Source organism: Cetorhinus maximus, chromosome 29 (genome assembly GCF_964194155.1).
Source record: "Cetorhinus maximus chromosome 29, sCetMax3.hap1.1, whole genome shotgun sequence".
Taxonomy (NCBI): domain Eukaryota; kingdom Metazoa; phylum Chordata; class Chondrichthyes; order Lamniformes; family Cetorhinidae; genus Cetorhinus; species Cetorhinus maximus.
In genome coordinates, this window is record NC_135907.1 from 17,932,699 (window position 1) to 17,946,729 (window position 14,031).

The 14,031-nt window shown below is 43.2% G+C and overlaps 1 protein-coding gene across 2 annotated transcripts in view; it reads left to right on the top strand.

Annotated features, from left to right (window-relative positions):
• Positions 1–14,031, top strand: part of emc10 (ER membrane protein complex subunit 10) — a 45,621-nt gene that overhangs the window by 665 nt on the left and 30,925 nt on the right. For both annotated transcript variants that reach the window (XM_078531723.1, XM_078531722.1), the window contains exons 2-4: positions 8,719–8,785; positions 9,440–9,552; positions 11,842–11,940. In XM_078531723.1, the coding sequence (XP_078387849.1) occupies positions 8,719–8,785; positions 9,440–9,552; positions 11,842–11,940 (279 nt within the window). The remainder of the gene's footprint in view (positions 1–8,718; positions 8,786–9,439; positions 9,553–11,841; positions 11,941–14,031) is intronic.

Genomic DNA, 14,031 nt, shown 5'->3' on the forward strand with positions numbered 1-14,031 from the left:
TGGGCACAGCCAGAGTCTGGGTACCTAGCGACGGGCACAGCCAGGGTCTGGGTGCCTAGTGACGGGCACAGCACAGCCAGGGTCTGGGTGCCTAGCAATGGGCACAGCCAGAGTCTGGGTGCCTAGCGACGGGCACAGCCAGGGTCTGGATGCCTAGCGACGGGCACAGCCAGGGTCTGGGTGCCTAGCGACAGGCAGAGCCAGGGTCTGGGTGCCTAGCGACGGGCACAGCCAGGGTCTGGGTGCCTAGCGACGGGCACAGCCAGGGTCTGGGTGCCTAGTGACGGGCACAGCCAGGGTCTGGGTGCCTAGTGACGGGCACAGCCATGGTCTGGGTGCCTAGTGACGGGCACAGCCAGGGTCTGGGTGCCTAGTGATGGGCACAGCCAGGGTCTGGGTGCCTAGCAACAGGCACAGCCAAGATCCAGGTGCCTAGCAACAGAGACAGCTAGAGTCTGGGTGCCTAGCAATGGTCACAGCCAGGGTCTGGGTGCCTAGTATTGGGCACAGCTAGAGTCAGTATACCAAGCAACGAGCACAACCAGGGTCTGGGTGCTTAGTAACAGACACAGCCATGATCTGGGTGCCTGGCAATGGGCACAACCAGGTTGATGCAGAGGCAGGAGCCCCCAGTGGTGGTTTTTCTTTGTTGAGTTTTCCTCTGTACAATTGGGAATCTGACACAGAGAGTGGTACATGGAGCAGTTTCGACCAGCAGGTCTCATAACTTTTCCGCCTGTAACTTTTAAGAGCTGGAAGAGTCTATGTTCCATATCTATACGGAGTGTAAAAGCTTGGAGCCCTTGTTGCATTATTTGAAGTGGCTGTGCCCCAATTTCTGCCTGCTTTTCACTGCTAATAACTTGATCCGATCTTTCACCACCCAGTGTACAGTGGGCAGTGCATGTCTGAGGACCTCCTTATAGGTCTGCTCCTGTTTCTGGCTAACATGGCCATCAACAGCTCCAGGTCAGATGTGGCTGATTGGGTTGTTCCTCTGACTGCCCGCTTCTCTTCTGCAGCTGTCTGCATTTGTACATCCATACATCTCTCTTACGTACATGCATGTAGATAGCTTCTCCCATATGTACAGCTGAACTTATTCATGTATACACCAACACCCGCATACATGCATATAGATTTGTACATACTATCCCGTCAATACGCTTACAGCTCCACCTGGAGTATTGTGTCCAATTCTGAACACTATATTGGGAAGGATGCCAAGGCCATAGAATGTGTGTAGAGGTGATTTACTGGAATGGTACTGGGAACCTTCAATTATGATGAGACACTGGAGAAGATGAGGCTATTCTCCCTAGAGCAGAGAAGGTTAAGCAGAGATTTGATAAAGGTGTTTGAAGTTATTAAGGATTTTGATGGAGTAAATAAGGAGAGACTGTTTCTAGTGGCTGAAGGGTTGGTAATCAGAGGACATGGTTTTAAGGTTAATTGGCAAACAAATCAGAGATGCAATCAGAATTTTTTCACACGAGGCGTTGTAATAATTTGGAGTGCTCTGTCTGAAAGGGTAGTGGAAACGTATCCAATAATAACATTCAAAAAGGTCTTGGATAAATACTTGAAGGGAAAGGTTTGCAAGTCTATGGGGAAAATGTCAGAAAGTGTGATTAATTGGATCGAGCTCTTCCAAAGATTTGGCAGAGGTACAGATGACCTCCTCCTGTGTTCATCATCCTATGGTTCTATAAATACAGCCAAGTATTGCACAATCATAATACAGAAGGTCACGTGGATATTTAGAGGTGCTCCAGATGGGTACTCAGTATATTTGTAGAATTCTTTGGATTGATAGAATATTTAAAATAATGGTGTACTGTGCAATTATTCTGAAACTCTTATTGTGCTATGTGGTGTATTTGTCAATATGTCATCAAAACAAGGACATCAATGTCTAAATAGTATTCTAAAATGAAGGATGACTGTTTCCTTATGAGAGATTTTTTTTGAAGAACAGATATCTTGATTTAACTGGGAAATAGACCCTTTGATCCGATCACATTGTCATTTCCAAAGTTATAATCGTTTCTGCAGTTTTTTCATAGTGGACAGTGTGAAGCCCTGGCAGAACTTGCAGGCTAATTAACAGTCAAGGCCATAACCATCTTTAGACCAGTCAATTAGCTTATATGTTTCTTTTCCTGTTGATTGCTTGCAGTACCAACATTTTGGGAGTGCTGTACAACCCACCAAAAGGCTTTGGTTGCCCAAAGCACCTTTTTACTGATGCGCTGCACCTGAAGTGAAGCCAGTAAAAACATCTCTTGAGATGGTATTCTGTGACTCTTAAACAATGTATGGTGCCTTGTGTAGTAGTATGGAAATGGATAGTTGAAATGCATCTTGAATTAATTACTGACTGAAAATGTCCACCAAACTCCCTAACATGCAGATGTTAATGAGCTACATGGTGCAGCATACACCTTCCAGGCAACACTCCCTTATAGATGTTTAACTAAAAATCCAGTAATGTTACCCAAGACAAACTGCTGTAGCTTTAATAAAGGCATCCACACAACCTCTTAAACTCTCTTCCACTCTGCTGTGGAAATCCAAGACTTCAGAACAAGACTGCTTTTTGCAGCCCAAGACTTTTCTGGTTTGGCTGGATGGCTGATTCAAATTGCATCTTGTCCCAACCTACAGCTGTCTTCAGGAGATCTTCCTCACACAGCCAACCTCCAACAGCCAGCCCTTAAGCTCTCCACAGTAACACTAAAATACCTTTTCCCCCTTTCATCTCAGGTTCCATTGTTCTCACACCCCTTTGAAACTCAAATCCTTCCAAATATGAAATCTTTTGTGTTTCTATTTTGTCTTGCCATTCGGGTCAATAGAATGTAATATACCCTCTTCAGTTTACCCATGGAACTCCTGTAAGATGCAGAAATGTTTCTTGCTGCCTCTGACTTCCCTTTGATATTCAAACAGACTCTCAACTTATCTAAAAATACAAATGTTAGATCCAACCTGTTTACTTGTACCTCAAACCCACCATAATATCTTATTAAAAATGCACAAACCTAACGCCTCTATCCTTTCATGTATTAAACCTCCCAGACAACCTGTCTCTAGTAAACCTTTCCCCAGCTTAATTAAATCATTTATGCACGCACACGCACAGCCTTCTTCACAGAATAACATCATATTCCCCAAAAATATTTTAAAAAACATCCATTCTCACGTAAAGTAGCGGGAACTTCATGCTGGTGCTGAAGTACTGAGCTTGGAACCATTCAATTCTCCAGTTAAAGAGAACAATATTCAAAGTGGGGAAATGGGCTTTATAATTAAGAATTTTTTTTTTATTCTTCATGGGATATGAGTGTTGTTGGCTGGGCCAGCATTTATTGTCCATCCCTAATAGTCCTTGAGAAGGTGGTGGTGAGCTGCCTCTGGAACCGCTGCAGTCCAGGTGGTGTAGGTACACCCACAGTGCTGTTTTTCAATTTTCCAAATGATGATGAATAATTCCTGTATTCTGTGACCTAATGTTGACAACCTCAGTAATTTTAAATAATGTTTTTACTCGAGTAGAAATTCTTTCCAATTCTGTCAATATGTTTACTGTTCATTGAAGAACGGAGCCACCTTCAAATCCAGGCTGACCTAAAAAGTCTCAGGCCCAATCTCGGTCTCTATTGAGTCAGACCTCAGTTGGAATGGCAATAGATACTACTGTTTATTTGTCCCACATTACTTAAGATAAAGAGCAACAAAATCACCATGGGTTTCTTCTCATCACTGCAAACCTACTGAAAAGTATAGTGAAAAGACAGAATTGTGGTCAGCTGTGATATCCCATGTCACCAAACAGCCTACTGCCATCCACTGCCTAGGGCTGTGAGGGAGGGAAAGCTACTGAGGTACCAGAAGTTTGCTGTCGCCCATGTATCCCAGTGTACCTTCAGGAGAGGAGAAATTTAGGCTAGGGTGACAAGAAGAGAAAATCAAAGTTCAAGTATTCAAGTGGTGGCCTACACCTGTTAAGACATGTCTGTCGGTAAGTACTCAGTCTGCTTGTCAAGTCTGAATCCATTTCAGTGTTCGATTGAACTAAGCTATCCAGTTTCCAGATGGCTATCTTTTATTTTTACTTTTCTCTGACAGCACTAACAGTAACATTTCAATCCATGGGAAGTGTTAGAAACTGATCAAGACAAGGTTAGCAATCAACATGGGTTCTAATAATTTCAGGCCCTGAGCGTAGCCCAACTTGAATCACTGTGATGAAGATTCACTTTGCACTGATCTCAGAAGTTCAGAGTTTCAGATGTCACTGTCTGGGAATGGAGCATGTTTTTGCATCAGTGTTGGTATGGGAATGAAACTCATCCTACTCTGTTCTGACAGTGCATGTCAAAGAAATAAAGAGACTTGCATTTATATAGTGCCGTTCATGATGACTTAATGTCTCAAAGCGCTTCACAGATAATGAAGTATTTTTGAATGTAGTCACTGTTGTAATGTAGGTATTGTGCAGCTAATTTATGCAAAGTAAGACCCCACAAACAGCAGTGTGATAAGAGCAGATAATCTTTTTTTGATGTTGACTGAGGTATAAGTATTGGCCAAGACACCAGGGATAACTTCCCCGTTCTTCTTCGAAATGCTGGCCTCACTGTTAGCCAACTGGGTTGGATTCAGATCCAGGTTCTAACAGTAAAACAACAGTGTGCAAATCTCCTGTATCTCAGAATGTCAGTTTTCCTTTTTTACTCCTCATTACCCTCACCTAGACATGGTGATTTCTGAAGCACAATACTTAATTGGAGCTATCTGAAATGATTTTGTCACAGATTATGAACGGTGCTTAAAATAAGACATAAGTAAAATTAGTGTTGCCCTTGCTTCCAGAAAAGCTGCAGGTTTCTGCCACAGCTGTAGTATAATATATACCATGTGCAGTCACCCTGTGGTTTACTGCATACTAATGTCCGATACGTCTGCATTAATGACAGATAGAATCTCATTGTGAGTTCTGCTCAGTATTGTTGAGGTTTGGGTAAGCTTGGAAACTGGCAGAAATCTTTCAATTTTTCCAAAAATATTTGGCTCCAAGGAAAAGGTATCTTGGACTGTAAAGTGCAGGCCCCGTGATACATTTTGTAAATGTGAATAGTTGCCAGAAGCTGACTTTTAATTTGAGATGTTATTACTTACAATGAGGTAGCACTGTCTAGAGGCTTCTTTAGCATGTTGGTAGTAAACTGCTGGAGCACTAGTTTATTTCGTGCTGATATGTTTGTTTGATGCTTTTAATTCATCACATCTGCTATTCCCATTATTAGCACTGGTACTAGTGTTATACAGCTCGTAATACTCTTTCCAAACACAAGCTTGGTTTGGAAATACAAAGTCTGTAATTGTACTGCCGGGTGATTACAATATTTAAAAAGTATCTATTGCAAGGTAAGATCATCTGCCTATTGTTGCAGCACTGTTACAGTGCTAATAGCACTACTTCACTAACAGCAATGTCAATAATTGCATCTCATCTTTTCACAGATTTAATGGGATGCCACCTTTAAAATCTCTTAACTCAGCAGAGCAATGGTGAAATATTTAGGGGCTTCAGGTTCACATAGGAGTTTAGCTGTGGCACTATGGGTACCACTTTCACCTCTGAGTCAGAAGGTTGCAGGTTCAAGCCCCATCCCAGAGACTTGAGCATCAAACCTCGGATGACACTTCAGTGCGGTACTGAGACAGTGCTGAATTGTCAGAGAGTTCGTCTTTTGGATGATGTTAAATCGAGACCCCCCTCTGTCCTTTCAGGTAGATGTATGAGATTTGCTGGCACTACCTTGAAGAAGAGCAGGAGAGCTCTAGTCAATGTTTATCACTAAAACGGGAGAGTTCTCCCTAGTGGGCTGGCTAATATATATCCCTCGAACAACATCGCTAAAAAACAGATCATCTGATCATTACCTCATTACTGTTTGTGGGAGCTTGCTGTGCATAAATTGGCTGCCACATTTCTCATATTACAACAGTGACTACACTTCAAAGGTATACCTGCTTGGCTGTAAAGTTCTTTGAGATGCCCTGTGGTCATGAAAGGCATTATATAAATGCATGTCTTTCTTTAACAAAAACAGAATTACCTGGAAAAACTCAGCAGGTCTGGCAGCATTGGCGGAGAAGAAAAGAGTTGACGTTTCGAGTCCTAATGACCCTTCAGCAGAACTAAGTAAAGTTAGGAGAGGGGTGAAATATAAGCTGGTTTAAGGTGTGTGTGTGTGTGGGGGGGGGCGGGGTGTGGGGGTGGGTGGGGGGGGGGGGGGGGGGGAAGAAGTTGGGGGGGGTGGGGGGGGGTGGTTGTAGGGACAAGCAAGCAGTGATAGGAGCAGATAATCAAAAGATGTCACAGACAAAAGGAACAAAGAGGTGTTGAAGATGGTGATATTATCTAAGAAAATGTGCTAATTAAGAATGGATGGCAGGACACTCAAGGTACAGCTCTAGTAGGGTGGGGTGGAAAGACTGACTGGGTATTACAGTTATAGATTTAAAAATAATGGAAATAGGTGGGAAAAGAAAAATCTATATAAATTATTGGAAAAAACAAAAGGGAGGGGGAAGAAACGGAAAGGGAGGGGGGATGGGGGAGGGAGTTTAAGATCTAAAGTTGTTGAATTCAATATTCAGCCCGGAAGGCTGTAAAGTGCCTAGTCGGAAGATGAGGTGCTGTTCCTCCAGTTTGCGTTGAGCTTCACTGGAACAATGCAGCAAGCCAAGGACAGACATGTGGGCAAGAGAGCAGGGTGGAGTGTTAAAATGGCAAGCGACAGGGAGGTTTGGGTCTTTCTTGCGGACAGACCGCAGGTGTCTGCAAAGCGGTCGCCTAGTTTGCATTTGGTCTCTCCAATGTAGAGGAGACCGCATTGGGAGCAACGAATGCAGTAGACTAAGTTAGGGGAAATGCAAGTGAAATGCTGCTTCACTTGAAAGGAGTGTTTGGGCCCTTGGACGGTGAGGAGAGAGGAAGTGAAGGGGCAGGTGTTGCATCTTCTGCGTGGTCATGGGGAGGTGCCAAAGGTGGGGGTTGAGGAGTAGGGGGTGATGGAGGAGTGGACCAGGGTGTCCCGGAGGGAACGATCCCAACGGAATGCCGCCAGGGGGGGTGAAGGGAAGATGTGTTTGGTGGTGGCGTCATGCTGGAGTTGGCGGAAATGGCGGAGGATGATCCTTTGAATGCAGAGGCTGGTGGGGTGATAAGTGAGGACAAGGGGGACCCTATCATGTTTCTGGGAGGGAGGAGAAGGCGTGAGGGAGGATGCGCGGGAGATGGGCCGGACACAGTTGAGGCCCCTGTCAACGACCGTGGGTGAAAAACCTCGGTTAAGGAAGAAGGAGGACATGTCAGAGGAACTGTTTTTGCAGGTAGCATCATCAGAACAGATGTGACGGAGGCGAAGGAACTGAGAGAATGGGATGGAGTCCTTACAGGAAGCGGGGTGTGAGGAGCTGTAGTCGAGGTAGCTGTGGGAGTCGGTAGGCTTGTAATGGATATTGGTGGACAGTCTATCACCAGAAATTGAGACAGAAAGGTCAAGGAAGGGAAGGGAAGTGTCAGAGATGGACCATGTGAAAATGATGGAGGGGTGGAGATTGGAAGCAAAATTAATAAATTTTTCCAGGTCCTGACGAGAGCATGAAGCAGCACCAAAGTAATCATCGATGTACCGGAGAAAGAGTTGTGGGAGGGGGCCGGAGTAGGACTGGAACAAGGAATGTTCCACATACCCCATAAAGAGACAGGCATAGCTGGGGCTCATGCGGGGTCTTTCTTTAAGTGTGCTGTGCCATAATTGATAGGAAATGGGTTTGAACCATCCCCTCATGGGTCATTTAGTGTATTTTTATTTTGCTAATGGGGTGGTGGTTTGACTGAAGACAGCCCCTCTCTTGTTGCTGGAACACGAGAACAGGAGTATATAATCAGAGTGAGAGTGAATGCACATTTGCAACCAGCAACAGACAGGAATTAGAAGTTTTGCTAATTTTTTTCTAATTTCTTAGTCAACGTGTGACCCATATTGAAGAAAGAAGAAAAACCTATTATAACTGGGCAGAAGTGTCACTGGGTGGCCTCTTATCAATTGAGTGCATGAGTGCCCGGCACCTGAACTGAAACATTAGGTCTCAATATATTTCATAGTCTTAATTTTTGCTCAATTTAAAAGAAAACTGAAGCATAACAAGGGAAGAACTTTGCACTAAATGTATTTTCCTATCATGTAGTGCCTCCATTGAATTTTTAATTTATTTTTTGATACATCATTTTCCCTGAATCCTCACTCCTTAAAATGCAAATACATTGTGTTGCATCTTTTATTGTAGCTTATTTTTTTCTAAAAGCTCAATTCCTTATCTTGGCTTTCACCCTTAATGCTCAAGCTGTTAAATTCAGTGTTCGATGTTGTTGAGTCAGTACTTACTCTTTTCCATTCCTTCCAAAACCTTGATTTTGTCTTGAATGATGTTTTTTTGTCTCCATCACTTCAATTTCTAAAATAAGCTAAATTAAATTTGAGCAAGATGTGTACATTTAGAAACCCTACTGTTAGATCTGCTTGGTCTCCTTGACTCTAGTAGTGCTTGATGCTGTTACTAAGCACAGAGTGGGTAAGTGATCTATTCTCTAATTCTGAAGTGATGCACAACCAGTAATTTCTGTTCCTTCTATTTCAGCCAGGAGATGTTTTAGACTCTGAAATAACAGGACTGTCTGTGCCCCTTGAACACTCTTTTGAATTTGGTAAGTCCAAAGATGGGAACTGATTTTCAAATGAGTATGCTTTCCAAATGAATTCTCCCCTGTTGACTTCATTGCCCCAACTGAGGCATACATTAGGAGATCCTACATCAAATTGTTTCCAGTGGCTGAAAGGTTGATTACTACAGCCTATAGATTTAAGATAATTGGCAACATAACCAAAGGTAACCTTTTTGCACAGCAAGTTGTTAGGTTTTTGGATTGCATTGTCTGATAGAAAGGTGGATACACACTCAAAAGTCACCTTCAGCAGAGAATTGGATAAATACTTAGAGAACAAAAATGCAGGGGTATGGGGAAGAGTGAGGTATTGATACTAACTGGGTTACTCTTCAAAAGAGCTGGTTCAAACTTGATGGTCTGAAGGGCCTCCTTCCGTGCTGTACTGTTCTATGATCCTATGATTTTATTCGTGGCTTGTCCTGAGTTAACTGACCACCACAGTGAGAGCGGTTGGGTTGCTTTACTTTGTTTCACTGCTCCTGGTTGAATCAGCATTCTTGCTTCTAATTTTTATTCAGTGATTCCTCTCCATGTTGGCCCAGGACAATATACTGAAATTATGCTTCCTGAAATTAAGGTATTCTTACATTAAAGCCCACCAGAGAACAATAAATAATTGTTTTATCATTGTAGATGACAGCGTTCACTATAAGAAAAGGGGTTCATTCCTTTGGAGACCAGGCCGTGAAAACACTCTTGCGCTAACTCAGACACAACTGACAGAGGACGAAAGGATTAAACTCCGGGTAAGTAGTACTTTCTTTCATGTTCCTGGATCACAGGTACAATCCCAAATCTTGTGGTGGAGCAATAGCTTCAAAGTTAACAAATGTTTGATATTCTTTAACCTAAGGATCCTTTACTCTCTCACTAAGAATTGGTAGTTGGCCTTTAACCAAGAAAAAAGTGATCTTTAAATATTGCTAAAATTTATTCTCTCATGGATGTGGGTGTCGCTGGCTAGGCCAGCATTTATTGCCGATCACTAATCGCCCTTGAGAAGATGTCGTGAGCCACCTTCTTGAACTGCTGCAGTCCATGTGGTGTAGGCACACCCCCGGTGCTGTTAGGGAGTTCCAGGATTTTGACCCAGTGACGGTGAAGGAACGGCGATATATTTCCAAGTCAGGATGGTGTGTGGCTTGGAGGGGAACTTGCAGGTGGTGGCGTTCCCATGCGTCTGCTGCCCTTGTCCTTTTAGGTGGTAGAGGTCGCGAGTTTGGAAGGTGCTTTCAAGGAGCTTTGGTGAGTTGCTGCAGTGCATCTTGTAGCTGGTACACACTGGTGAGCCTTGGTGAGTTGCTGCAGTGCATCTTGTAGCTGGTACACACTGGTGAGCCTTGGTGAGTTGCTGCAGTGCATCTTGTAGCTGGTACACACTGGTGAGCCTTGGTGAGTTGCTGCAGTGCATCTTGTAGCTGGTACACACTGGTGAGCCTTGGTGAGTTGCTGCAGTGCTAGGTGAATCATGCATGGTGTGCTATTACGGGTACTGTGTGATGTGGAGCATGCTTGTAATTTTTAGCAGCTGACCTAACCTGTTGTTTTAAGGTCGCTGCTCAGTTTAGATCGGCCAAAGTGCAATTAGAGGCTAATTATTATCACACCTTCCTCTAGATTGATAGTTGTTTGTTTCTCTTTGTTACATTATTAAACTCTTCAAATTATTTTCAAGGTCAGAAAAGTACAGGAGGAGATTATAGGTTTCTTTTTCATATTTGTTCCTTGACTTAAATGAGAAATTTCTTCACTTGTAGGGTTGTGGATGTTTGAAATTCTCTACCTTAGAGGCCTGTCGATGCCCATTTGTTGTGTTTATTCAAGAGAGAGATTGAGAGAGTTTTGGATGCTAAGGAAATTAAGGAATATGGGGAAGTGTGGAAAAGTGGAGCTATGGTAGATGATCAACCCTGATAATAATGAATATGGAGCAGGTTTGAAGGGCTGAATGACTCCTGCTCCAATTTCTTATACCGTTATATTCTCCAAAATGTTCTGTTATGATTTATTGGTGTGTTATACAGATTGCGACACCTGGTGGGCGATGAATGCTTTCAAATCTGTTATATAAGTTCATTGATAAACTAAGTTAAATACGTTTGTTATATCAGAGGCGTAACTAGGATTTCCATGAAGCTTATTTGTTGGGAATGATAGATTTGTCTGCTCATGTCAGTTATTTAGCCTTTGAGTTTGCTGATCTTATCTTGACAGTCATGAGGGAAGTGGCTGGGTACAACTGGTTTTGGTTTGGTCCCGGATTCTATTTGTTGTCCACTGACTCCTTGCTGGAAAGAATGCATGTTTAATTTTCAAAGGAAGACAAGGTCAGGCAGGCTGTGATGGCCAAATTTCCTTTTGATGCTCAATGTTTTGACTCAAAAATGAAGACTACCAAAGGACAATGAAGTCACACTCCAGCAAGAATTGTCACCTTTAGGAGAAAGAGGCCAAAAGTAAAATACTTCTTCACACGAGCCTCATAGGATACAGTGTCGGTTTGGCTTGGTGGTGGCACTTGCCCCTCAAAGGTCATTGGTTCAAGCCCTATTCCACTGTGAAAATAGTCCGATGCTTTAGTGCTGGAGTGAGAGAATTGACAATGCCTCCTTTCAGTGTGAGGGATGCCAAGGCCCTGCTATAGACGTAAAATATCTCTTGGCACTGTTAGAACAAGAGTTAAGGGTGCCTGGCAACTTTTATTCCTCACCTAAATCACCAAAACAAATTAATTGGTCATAAATCTCATTGCTGTACGTGGCACAAATCAGCTGCTACATTGCCTACATAACAACACTGACAATATTTTGAAAATGGTTTGGGATGTTCTGGAAAATTCAAGATGCTATATACCTGCAAGTTCTTTCTTTCTTTGCTCAAGTGGAGTAGTGTTTAGAAAATTTTCCACAGGTCGTAACAGGCCAGTAGAATCCAGAAAACCGATTCCGTATTGAACATTTTAGGTGCACTTTTCATTAATCAAGATTTCATTGTCCATCTATCCATGGTTGATGTCTCTTTTCCATTTCTGTTAGGATATGGCTAGTACGGATGGACTGTACCGGATTAGGATCCCAAGAAAACTGGGCAGTGAGAGCTCGACTTTGGATTACGTATCATCTTTTGTTCGAGTAGTAAGTACCAGAAAAAGTCGACACATTGCAGTTCAACCAAAAAGTGAGAAGAATGTGATTACAGGGTTTTGTTTTAATATGCAGAATTAAACCTCTGGGGCTGCTTGTGTTGTGAACTCCTGTTGTGGCTCACTTCCTGAAGGACCTTTTTAAATTGAGATGTTTTCCATTTCAGTGAGGCTCCCCACCAAGTAGAACATGGTTTAAAAAAAAAAAATCACTTTTTGCGTGCCAGTATCATGCCTCCCCAACTAGGTTCAATTGTGCCGACATGTCTTGAGTGAGGTTAATACTTTGGTGTTAAATTTGGGTAGCTATGGTGGCCTACGAGGAAATGAACTGAGGCTACCCAAATTAATTCTGCTTTGTACTTTGAGGCCAGCAACCTAAAGAACCTTTTACTGATCAGTCTGTACTAGATTTCGACTCAAATCCCAGAGATGGAAGGTAAGTGTGCTGCACGATATCTTACTTGAAAAATAAATGTTAAGTATAAAGATATAAAGTAACTGTCATGTTGCATGTGTTTTGTGGCAACACTAAAAGAACTTATTTTACCTCTTCTGTTGCAATGCTAAAAAGGGAAGGTGGTGGGGAACCTTGAACACTTCTTATGAAGCAACCAGTTGGGACTGACAGTAATGAGGCATGAGGGTAGGGTGATGAGTGACGGCTTGCATCTATAATTCCCACAAAATGAGTGGCTATGGAGTGGTGGGAAGATGTTTAGTGGAGGTTAGCCCTTTACTAACAGAAGGCAAAAGTCAAAAAGTGAATTCAGGCTCCTAGAGATTCAGGGAATTGGGGGAGAATTGGCAAAGTTGGAACACAGAGGAGCGGAAACGTTAGGAACTGGATTTTCATCTTTCAATGAAGGTGGGTCACAAAATGTTGAATTTAGTTTTTTTTTGCTAGAAAAACAGTTTTCCTCTGCCTTCCCGACCCCACACCATTTTCATGTGGCCTTTTCGAGGGTCGGGAAGGCCTTGGGTGCAAAACCTTTCCGTGGTCGAGGTCTGCATTGTGAGGACCACAGGAAAATTGTTTTTCCTCCTGCATTCAATTTTCGTGTGCTGGTGTGGGTTTTGGAAGCCTTAAAAAAATGCACTTCCTTGGAGAGTTCATGACCACTAAGGGAAGCCTGCTGAGGAGTCGGGAATATTGTGAATGGTAAGTGTAAAATGTTTTGACACCTTCACATATCACTATTAGATGCTGTTTTGTAATGTAGGTGTGTTTTTAATGCAGTCTTCATCATGGGGATCTATTCTGCAAAAGTAAGTTGACCCTTATGTTGAACATTATTGTGTAAGTGTTGTCATGCATTACAGTACTTTATCTGTTGGAGAAAGTGCCATAATGCGTTAAAGAATAGAAAAAAAACACTGGGCCGCAACTTCCTCGGAGTGGCAGTCAGTGTTGGATTGCAATTCCGTGCCCAGTTGCTTGCGTAAATTTTTTTCCGATGCTATCTTACCCGACCTTCCGATTCAGGCAGTGCTGTGACCCTGGGGCCCAGCGTCGAACAAAGCGAAGGAGCCTACACTCCCTTTTTTACTGGCACTAGCTGGTGTGAACCAGGTAAGTTGAAGGTCCATTGAAAATTAAAGGTCCTTGACAAGCCAGGGAGAAGGTAAGCATCTAAGGTAAGTGAATAGGATTCGGGGGTATCAGAGGTCGATGGGTTGGAGGTCAGTTGGTGGGGTGGGGGTCGGAGGTTGGGTGTGGTAAAGTTGGGGGAGGGGAAGAGTTCTCATGGGGGTGGAAGGAATTCCATAGGGCGTAGATAGTCGGTGGTTGTGGGGAATCCCCATGGGGGTCGGGGTTGTGAGGGGAGTCCAGTGGGGAGGGTGGAGGGGTCGGTTGGGTCTGTACAATAGCTACCCAGAAGTTAGAAGTGGTTTTGATCCTTCTAACCTTTTCTAGATAACTATTGGTGTAAACCAGTGGGAACCATCCAAAGTTTGCAATTTAAGTTGCATTTTCGGATGCTTCCCAGTGCACTGCAATTGCCCAGGTGAAGTTTGCACTTCTGGGTAATTGCTGTGCCAACCTTACCTGGGAAATTCCAATGGGAATTCCCCAGTGTAT